At 56.5% G+C, this 10,854-nt stretch overlaps 1 protein-coding gene across 1 annotated transcript; it reads right to left on the reverse strand.

Annotated features, from left to right (window-relative positions):
- Positions 1-6,658: 6,658 nt before the first annotated feature.
- Positions 6,659-8,861, reverse strand: FAM43A (family with sequence similarity 43 member A). The gene has a single exon (XM_008266697.4). It carries the CDS (start codon positions 8,699-8,701, stop codon positions 7,454-7,456), a length of 1,248 nt encoding a protein of 415 aa, XP_008264919.2. The 5' UTR covers positions 8,702-8,861; the 3' UTR covers positions 6,659-7,453.
- Positions 8,862-10,854: the final 1,993 nt, after the last annotated feature.

Below are 10,854 nucleotides of genomic sequence, written 5' to 3' on the forward strand. Positions count from 1 at the left end.
AGGGAGTGAGAATCACTCCCAAGCCCTGATCCGGAGCACAGAACTGACAGCGTGCTGGTGCGGAAGCCCCAGCCCTACCCACGCTCTCTCTCAGAGCTCCTGTGGGCACAGCTGCCAGAGTGGAACCCTCAGGAGTGTGCCTGATGGTGCTAGGGCAGCATCTATGACATTTTGAGAAGTCTTTCCCACCCAGAAACATTCCTCCCTGCCTACTCGGGCCTCCTGCCTCCCTGGGCCGGAGACATCCTTCTTATCTGGCCCTTTGTGTTGCACAAGGCTTTCAATATCCATCAGTCCTCTATTAAAATGTCAATTCCCTGAAAAGGTCACTTAGGTAAGAGTCTGAGATAGCTGCTGTTGGCGGGGGAACAAACCGCAGAGGAGGCAGAAATGGGGACTTGACCTGCTTCACACACTTTGCAGGGTCCTTCAGAAAGGCCATGGGATGGAAACTTATTTTCTTGCAAAAATTTTTTGAAACCCATGCATTGTTTTTTCACAATGCATGTTTTCCATGAGCACCAAAATAAACTTTTAATTCCATTTTTCACAAACTTTCAAAGTATCCTCATAAATTAGTCCATATTTCCAAGGCAGTGAGACTTGCTAAGAGTTTCTTATTTTTTTTTTTAAGATTTATTTTATTTTATTTGAAAGGCAGAGAGAGAGAGAGAGGGAGAGAATCTTCCATCTGCTGGTTCATTCTCTAAATGACTGCAATGGTCAGGGTCAGGCCAAAGCTAGGAACCCAAAACCCTATCCAGGTCTCCCACATGGGTGGCAGGGGCCCAAGTACTTGGGCCCTCTTCTGATGTTTTCCCAGTCCCATAAGCAGGGAGCTGTATCAGAAGAGAAACAGCCAGGACGTGGGATACCAGCTATACAAGCCGCAACTTAACCCCAGCCGTGGGTTACTCCTTTGTGCCACGGGGCCAGCCCCTGCTGGGGGTTTCCGACAGAGGGCAGTGGGGCGCCCTGAAGAGACTGGGGGAAATGCACATCTGAGTTCTAAGGCTGGCTCTGCCATAAGCTCCGGGACCCACGCACAAGGACGAGGGTGAGGGCGAGGGTGAGAGCGCCTCACTTGCTCCATCTGCAAACGGAAGGAAGAGGACAGGAGCAGCACTGCAGTTCCAGCTCTCGGATGCGAAGGGTACAAGACCTTGGAGTGAGCGGTGACCCCTGAGCCGTGACGGCTAAGCTGGGAACAGAGGCGAGGGAGCAGCTAAGAACCAGTTCTCTTAGAGGAAGAGCCAGGATTTGAAGTGGGGGTGGGGGTCCTGGGGCTGCCAGTGCAGGGGGAGTGGGGAGACACTTCTCAGTTATAAGCTGCCTCTCATTCTCAGACCTGCTGCAGGTGGCCAAGGTTCCTTGCAGAGTATGTGGGTCGCCTCCAAACAAACGCATCCCTGGTCTGAAGGATGCTGAAGGGAAAAGAGCGTGCACTTGGGGCCAGGAGACTGGAGCTCTGAGTGGCCTCAGGCAAGTCATTTCACTTCTCCGGACCCTAAAGTGGCCCTTAGATCCAGTGACCGTCCCCATGCCAGGAGCCACCGTGGCCTCCGAGTGTTGAGGTGCTGACAGCTCACTTAACAGGGGTATCCCCTGCTCTGGATTGGCCAAGGAGATGCCACCTCCAAACCAGACCTTGGTGAGGTTCAGGCACAACAGAGCCTCAAGATGAGCTCTGTCTCCGAAGCTCTCAGCAGTTTCTAGCCCAGGGCCATGGGGCTCTTCTGTTCTGACCCACTAAAGGAGGAAGGCAGGCTCACAAGTGGCCTTCACCTTGACTTGTTTGAAAATCTTGCTATTATCTACTCCGGCCCACACATTTTATCTCTGAGGATCTGAGGCCAGAGAGAGGAAGTGGCTTGACTGAGCCCTGTCACTCCAGGGCCTGGACCCATATCTCCCCTTTGCAGGCCTCCTACCACACTGCTTTGTTTGGGTCTTCATTTGGTACAAATTCAAGGAGTTGGGAGTAACAAGCAGGATTCCAATTCTGTTCAAGCCAATTCCAAATGAACCAAGCTTCTCCAAACCAGAAGCCTCCTTCCCTAGAAAGTCAGGCAAGCTTCAAGGAAAAATCTCCTTTGCGTTGAGTTGGGGAGATAAACGTCTCCCAAGCTCCCCTCCTCAGCAAACACAAGTACAGCCTTCTACCCTTGGCTCCTCCACCTGGGCAGCGGCCTCGGGCTTTATCAGACCTGTTCTCCTAGCCTGGGATGGAATCACACCTCTCCTGCCTCTTTAGCATTGCCTGAGTGCCTGCTATGTGTAGTGAATCAGAGATGCTGAAAACATGGAAGCCGACCAGGAAGATGATTAATAATATGCAAGGGGAAGAGCTCTCCCACCCTCAGTCTACACCTGCTCTCCCAGGGCCGGGTCTCAGCAGACCAGCTCTCAAGGGTGGGTGCAAAAGGAGACCATGTTTCTCAGAGGGCTGCCACCCTGCCCACCATCAGTGTTGTCCCCAGGGAGACGGACTCTGCCCTCTCTCCCTCTCCCATTGCACATTCACACTGGGTGGGGGATCGGGTCTTGGTGAAGAGCATCACAAATATTTATCACTAAGCATCTATCATGTGTGATATCTGTGGGCATAAATGGGAAAGCAAACAAACATGCAAGTGCCAGTTCCTGCCAACGCAAACCTAAAAACCAGGTTATAAGTCATAAAAGCCAGAGCATTGGTTTAAGAGTTTGTACTCCTGGGTCTTTGTTCTTGTTGAACTTGGCAGGACATCACTGCCCTGTGCCTCAATTTGCTCATTTCTAAGTAGGAGGCGGGGCCAGAGCATGGTTTAGGGTTGCAGGATTGGTGCTGGTTGATACCTACATGTTTGATTTATCTTTTTTTTTTAAGGATTTATTTATTTATTTATTTGAAAGGCAGAGTTATACAGAGAGATCTTCCATCTGCTGGTTCACTCCCCAAATGGCCACAATGGCTGGGGCTGGGCCAGGCTGAAGCCAGGAGCTTCATCTGGGTCTCCCATGCGGATGCAGGGGCCCAAGCACTTGGGCCATCTTCCACTACCCTCCCAGGCACATTAGTGGAGAGCTGGATAGAGGTGGAGCAGCCAGGACTTGAACTGGCACCCATATGAGATTCTGATACTGTAGGCAGCAACTTGACTCACAGTGCCACAGCTCTAGCCCCTATCGTTCTCTTAAAATGTGGGCTTTCTTTGCTTTTAGATTTCAGGTCCAAGCTACATTTGTGGAGAGAAAAAGACATGAAGCCAGGGCCAGGTGCAGATCTGGGCAATAGAAGGCAGAGGGAGGAACCTGTTATGGGGAAGGAGTCGGGTGGGGGGAGGGCAGGAAAGGAGGCTGTCAGGACACTGTCCGTGGAGGGCTAGAAATCGGGGCCTTGGCGGTGCCAATGAACACCGAAAGAGAGTGACCGGGAGAGGAAAAGTGTTCCAGAGCCCACTAAATACTCAAACCACCAAGATGATGCTTGATCAGGGTGAGTGACTTCCTCGCCGGCAGCGGGAGTTGGGTCCAGGAACACTTGGGTGTTAAGACCAGGTGAATCGGCCGGCGCCGCGGCTCACTAGGCTAATCCTCCGCCTTTCGGCCCTGGCACACCAGGTTCTAGTCCTGGTTGGGGCCCTGGATTCTGTCCCGGTTGCCCCTCTTCCAGGCCAGCTCTCTGCTGTGGCCAGGGAGTGCAGTGGAGGATGGCTCAAGTCCTTGGGCCCTGCACCCCATGAGAGACCAGCATAAGTACCTGGCTCCTGCCATCGGATCAGCGCAGTGCGCTGGCTGCAGCGCGCCGGGCCGCGGCGGCCATTGGAGGGTGAACCAATGGCAAAGGAAGACCTTTCTCTCTGTCTCTCTCTCTCACTGTCCACTCTGCCTGTCAAAAAATAAATAAATAAATAAAAAATATAAAAAGAAAAAAGACCAGGTGAATCCACAAGAACAGAAAAAGCCCCGGCTAACAGGGAGCCAGGTCCACATGTGGCCACATGCAGGAGGCCGGGTGCAGAGGGAGACTGTGGCCTGGAGCCCGGGACTCCAAGTGTGGGGCGGGGCTCCGGCCCGCAGGCCACGCCCACTTCTGGCTTTGTCAGGCATCACTTAGGAGCAGACGCCAGGGCTACAGATGCCCACTGCACGGAGGAAAGGGGTCTGCTTGCTCGATGAGCGGATCCCGTTAGAAAAGCGGGCAACCAGCTTCTACAGGAATTTTTCTGTTTCTCATGATCCTTGGTGACCGCCAGGAGCTCCCCAGCGCCGGGCCGGGGGTTGAGTCCAGCAGCCAGTTCTCTCCTTGGCCCGGCAGAACTCTCAGAGGCAGCTCTGTCCCCCTGGAGGAAACTGTGCTGCTTTCTCTGTGTGACCCACTCTTGCCGGGCCTGCCGGGCCGGGAGTGGGAGCTTCTCCGTAGGGGGCAGGTGTGTGTGCAGGGGGTGCGGTTGAGAGGGTCTGTAACCCCAGTTGTTACGCCATCCTGCTCCTCTCCCGGCCCCCTCAACCTACACGACCGGCTGTGGGCTGGAACGTGGGATGTCTGTGCAGAGGGCGGCGAACGCCGGCTCCGAGCTCTCCTGCCGCCGGAAGCAGCTCCGCCAGCCTTGCAGCGAAGCCTGCACGGTCAGACGGCAGCGGCGGCGGCGGCGGATTGCTCAGGCAGGAATGTGGTAGGTGTCTCGCTGCATTTCAAGTCCGGTGACGAAAAGGAGAAACACGAGCCTCGCCTGGCAGAAGGCGAAGTTCCGTGGGACTTCTCACGCGGGAGCTTTCTCAACGTGTGCTTCAGCTAATTAGTGAGCTGGCTTTTCTCACACCACTCTGGTCCCTCTGCAAGCTAGGAGCAAATTGATTTTGAGGGAACTTTTGTTTCCATGCAAAACATCTCTTCTTACGCGGGTGATATCACCCCTGGAAGACTGGGCTGTGAGAAGAGGTGAGTCACGTATCACCTTTGCATCTCCTAGAGTTACATCAGTCAGAGCCTCAGGTGCTGTGGGGACAGAAGCCAGAAAGAGGGGGAGGGCCCGCTGGGAGGGAGGAAGGGAGCCCGGTTGCTCTCTAGTCTGCCTGTTTTCCTCCTCCTCCTCCTCCTCCTCCTCAACCCCCAAGCCTCTCCTTCTATTTATAAACTGGATGAGAGACAAGTGCCACGTATTGGTGGCGTCAGTTTAAATGCCATTTGTCTGCACTCTCTAACTAACCGCCATGCCCCCGTGGGCCACAGATGAAGACCAACCTTGGCGTTCTCACCAGCCACATAAACTGGGTTAAGATACTGAACACACGCAGACCCTGCTCCACCCCCAAGTCTTAGCTCTATTATCTTCCTTCGGTTTTATGTCCTCATCAGTTGTGGATAACAGAAGCCCTTGGCACTGTGTGGGAACCCCTGGAAACGTGAGACCGAGTCACCCAGGAGAGCACCTGCCTGCCCATGGGTGTGGAAGGTGGCCCCAGGCGGCAGGCTGGGATCAGTCCCTGACCTCTCTCCACCTGGGAGCCTTCAAATCTCACTCCATCATGTGCATCTGAAGGATGTGGAGAGAGATGGGGCCTCTCAACCCAACCAGAACATAATAGGTCCAAAGCTGGGACATAGGCCCTTCGGAACAGACTGAATGTTTTTAAACTATTTCCCACCCACCCCCTCGGCCTTATGCCTGCCCGCACCACTCCCATTAATTAGAAGGACAACCTCTCCCCCTCCCTTCTCCTCTGGTCCCAGTGAATTCCAGACTCTGCAGGATCTCTGGGCCTAGCTGCTGCAGGTTGTTTATGAAGAAAACAAAGCGGCCTCAGAACACCAGCAAAGGCCAAAGGCCGCGAGGGAGATCCATTTCGGCAACACAGGAAAAGAGGCCCGAGGGGGCAAAAGGAAAAAAGACTTTGCAGAAGGCACAGTTTTTGTAGCCTCTCATTACAACTTGCAGCTGATCGGGTGTAGCCCAACCAGAGACATCTGTTTGGAGTTTACAACAGAAACAAACAGGCAGAATGCAGGAAAACTCCAAAATACACACACCCAGCCCAAGCTCCACCAGCTCCCTCCGCCCTGACCTCCACACCGTTCCCCAGCAGGCCAGCCTGGGCTGCGGAGGGGACCCGGCTCTGCAACCTGCCCAGCTGCCCGCCCACCCCACCTGCACTGCCTCATGCACACTAAGGCTTTGCACTCTGTGGGGGCTTTCCTTAGGTCTCTAGTTCATCCTTAAAGCTCCTTGGGCTGTTTGGAAAGGAAAGGACTGTGTCTTCGCGTCCTCGGATTTGATCAGTGGAACCCACAGAAGGAGGTGGGAAAACACTCAATGACTTCCAAAGTCACAGGCCTCACAGGCCAAGATGGAAAACAGTACTCACCCCGGCCCCTCCAAAGGTTAACTCTGAACAACAGAAGTCCACACTCACGTGTAGCTTAATAAATGAAGAATAAACGGATGCCCTGGAGAAGACTGGCCCCCATACACAGGCCCCAGGCCCAGTCTGACCCCAGAAAGAAGGGTCCCTTCTCAAATCCTCTCCCAACACACACACACACACACACACACAGCCCCTTCCACGCCCACACCAGGCACCTGCAGCAGCACTTCGGACGCTTACCTGTTCTGTCCAATTTTCCTCTTTATTCTCTCCCCACTGGCAGGCAAACAGAACCAGAACAGTGCCACTCTTAAAAAATAACAAATTGCTTTATCCACATTTCTGTATATACAACCGCACAACATGTTACATGTTTCTTTTGCACAGCAAAAGGTATAAAACATCCAGCTCTGAGAACACAGTTAGGTACAAAAAAAAAGTCAAAAATACTTCACAACAGTGCAAAAATATTTTACACAGCGTCACGGAGTGAGATCTTCTGAACAGGAGGAAGGTGCGTGTGTTTCTAAAGGAGAGCTCCTTTTTTTAAGATATTAGATGTCTTTAACTGTAAACAACTTGCAGCTTGCTTTCACTCCCCCCCCCCCCAAATAAAACAGTTATTTGAGGAATTTGGCAGGTTTTCAAGGGTCTCAGTCTGAGGTAAACAGCACAAGCTCTGGAACCAAAGAGAACTGGAGGTGCAGAGGCCTCCCCAAAGGCTCAAACGTTTTTAATGACACGGCAATGACAGCGCAAGGCCCTCCCCTCAGGGGGGTCGGGAAGGAAGTTAACCCCTCCTCGTCCGGCCCAGCTGTCCGCAAACAGGAAGCCAGGGCCAGGCACCTCGCGCCCCTACAGCCCCGGGGGCCCCCTTACCCCCATCTCTCCGTTGTGGGATTTCCAGGGGTCACACAGCACCCCCACTAACCCTTGCGCAACCCGAGCCGCCTCCAACAGAGCGAAGTACTGGGGCGTAGCGGACGGGTTGAGGGTGGCTGCCGGAGAGAACTCAGAAGTGCCCCATTTCCCTGTCCCGGGACGAGGGACCAGGGACGGGGACGAGGTCGGAACCGCGGTTAGGGAGCCCCCGTGGGCGCGGCTCTCAGCCCGAGCGCGGCTCCTCGAGGCTGGCGCTGCCGGTGCTGCCGGACGGGTCCCCGGCGGGGACGGAGGCGGCGTCCGGGCCCCCGCCCTCGATGGAGCTCTCGCTGCCGGTGCTCTCGCCCGACAGCAGGCGCGTCACCCGCAAGTCGGCCTGCAGGGTGCGCACGTCGTTGCCGAAGCTGAGCTCGCCCAGGTCGCTAATAAGCTGCGACAGCTCGGCCTTCACGTCCGAGTCGCTGCCCAACAGCAGGGGCGGCGGCCCGGCGCCGGGGCCCACCGAGACCCCGCCGCCCCCCGGCGCCTCCTCGCGGTCGTTCTCCAGCGTGTCCAGCAAGTCCCCGCATTCCAAGTGCATGGCCACCACCAGCGCCCCTTGCGTCTCGGCCTCCCCCTCCTCCTCCTCCTCTTCCAAGCAGGCCTCGGGCTGCTCCTCCTCCCCTTCCTCCTGCAGCTCCTGCTCCTGCTGCTCGCCGAGCAGGTCCTCGGTGATGGAGCCGAGCTTGGGCGCGCTGCGGCTGCGCTCCACCGGCGGCTTGTAGCAGCAGGGTCCGTGCAGGAGCAGCTTGCGCAGCGGCACTAGCGGGATGGTGTGCGCGCCCACCAGCTCCTGCTGCTGGTGGCGCGCGTCGTCCCGCCGTTTGAGGCGTTTAAATTCCGCCAGAGCGTTGGCCGACGTCTGGTAGAGCAGCAGGGCCATGGCTTGCGCCTTCTCAGGCTTGGACACCAGCACGGCGTGGCAGCGCAACATGACTGCCTTGTGCTTTAGCTCGTGCCGGTACACCCAGGCGAAGACCTTGGGTAGTCGCGCGTCCGCCACGCAGTAGGTGACGCGGTGCAGCAGGTAGAGGTGGCCCGGGCGGCGCAGCGCGCGCTCTTCGGCGTGCACCATGCGGATCCCCTGCGCACTCACGGTCAGCTTCATCTTGGTGCCCTGACGGCCCGCCTCGCTTTTGCTCCAGATCTTGCCCACAGCTAAGTCGGTGCAGCCGTCGCCGCGCGCCTGGATGGTGGTGGCATTGCCCAGGTAGAGCACGGTGTAGGTGGGGTCCTCGCTGGTGATGTGCAGCTTCTTGCGCTTGGAGCGGAACATGCTGCCCACCCGGCTGAGCGCGCCTTCGGGGCACGCCCGCGCGAGCGAGCTGAGCGCCGAGTAGTGCAGGCTCACGGCGTAGCCCTTGGGCTTGGACGCCTGCCGCGGCGGCGCCTCGGCCAGCAGCTCGAACTTGTGCTTCTTCCACGGCAGCATCTCCGGAGGGCGCCCCGGCGCTGCTGGGCGGCGGCGGCGGAGCGCCGGGTGCGGGCCCCGCTGAGCCACCAGCCCCGGCCGGGCTCGGCCCGGGCAAGACCGAAAAATAAAACTCTGGGAGTAGGGAGTTGGAGAGGGGAGGGGACGAGAGGACAAATAGTGCTAGGGAACCCCGCGGGGGGTAGAGGAGGGAATATTGTTCCGAGTGTGCAAAAATAAAGGGGGAACGGGGGCGCGCGCGCACCGAATTAACCCAGCCTGGGAAAAGGAGGACCGCGGAGTCTCAGGCAGGCAACAAAAAGAGAAAGAGGATACGAGCGGAGCGGAAAATGTCTGAGAAACAAGCTAGATGCGCGCGAGCAAATATACGGAGGGTGCCCCCGGCCAAAGCGCCCGGGATGGTGCGAGGCTGTACGCGCACTCCTCCGCAAACGTAAAAAGGCACCCCCTGCCCCCAGCCCCGGGGACTGGGGCCAGAAGCCGCCGAAACTCTCCCGTGAGAGTGCCAGGGGCCAGTGCTCCCCACCCCCACGGGGCGCCGGCCACCGAGCGCCCCCGGCGGGGCTGGTCCCAGGTCAGCGGCGTGCCCGGAGAGCGGTCGGGCGGTGGGTCCGGCTGGCGGCGGGGGCCCAGCGCAGCAGTCCTGCTGGGGCTCACCGCATCCTTGCTCCGGCCGCTCACTGTCCGGGCTGGCTCGGCCGGGGCAGCGCTGGGCTCCGAGGGCGGGGCGCGCGCATGGCCGGCTCCGGGGCCCGCCGCTACCTCATTCCTTCCCTCACCGGCTGTCCTCGGTCGGCTGCTCGCCTCTGCAGCTCGCCCTCTCCGGTGCCGCGAGCCGTAGCTGGCTCGCCCGCCTCACATCCTTGCCGTCCGGGAGGAAGATCTCGGGTAAATATAGGCCGGCACGAACCATTCGCCGCGCGGGGACAGGGGAGGAGCAGGCCAGAGGAGAGGATCCGTTTCGGACTCCGACGCCCGACGGATTCCTGGTCTCTTAAAGGGACCCGGTTGCGCCATTGGCCAAGGGAGGGGGGAGACCGGTCCAATCCCGCGATTACATTCCAAATTAACCAGCCTCTCTTTTAAGTATGGAAAGCACCGAGACTTGGCTGTACCCAACTGCAAAGGGAACTGGAACTCTGGCACTCCACCCCCAGGCTGAATTGCAACTCACGGAATAAATGTAGGACTAGATCGAAACTTCTGGGGGAGGTAGTGGAGGATGAGGTTGTACGGTCTAATTTCCGGTGCGAAAAGGTTGGGGAAATAGTGTTTTCCTCCTTGTATGACAGCTCTCTGAGAATCGCTGGGTGCTGTTTAGTATTACTGTTTTCAGAATTTCATTCTATTACAAGGGAAGGGGACAAAGACACTCACTTCCCACTATCTTGAAGCTTGGAATCCATAGGGAGACAGCAAAAAGCCACGGTGAATGCCAAGGTGTCTGCAGTGAACTGTATGGGGATAACATACACTCAATAGATGCTTCCAGCTCCTGACCCCAGCCTGACAGGCCTCAGTGGAGAGCAGTTTTCTGAGAGGCATACAATGTCTTAGTAATACTTGTGTGTGGTTGTCCAGTTTACTTTGGCAGGCCAGTCATTCAGTTTTATTATGTCATTGACACATTTTGGATGTGAATTCCTAATAAAACTTCAAATGACAGTGCTTTATTTGGGTGTCATATAATGCCTGACCCCCCTCCGAGGGGAGTCACAATGGCATTAATCATGCTTTTTTTGTTTTGTTTTTTTCCTGTGCCAAGTGGACAATGTTTTAATCATCTGGCTTGACCCTTGGTCAGGAACTCATTGCTGAGCCCTTGAAATCACCTGCTTGCCTCTCCAGTCTGTGCTGCTGAGAGCAGAAAGACTGGGAGCTGGACTATGTGAGCCACGGTGGGACCACGCTGCAGGAGACTCCCGGCTGGTCCTTCCCATCGCCCGTCCACTGAGGGTTTTGAATGTGTCTGGGCTTCCATTCCAGATCCTCATTTCAGAGCCATGGCGGTTACTCCTGGCCACTTTTAACCTTCCTTTGAACTCTAAAGCAATTTTTCTCGGGGTCATAGGTGCTGAGTTTCAATTTAACTAACTTTTCTGAGTACCTTTTGGCGCTAGTAACAGACGCAACCCCTGGCTCCAAGAAGCGCC

The sequence above is a fragment of the Oryctolagus cuniculus genome, chromosome 4, assembly GCF_964237555.1.
Source record: "Oryctolagus cuniculus chromosome 4, mOryCun1.1, whole genome shotgun sequence".
Lineage (NCBI taxonomy): Eukaryota > Metazoa > Chordata > Mammalia > Lagomorpha > Leporidae > Oryctolagus > Oryctolagus cuniculus.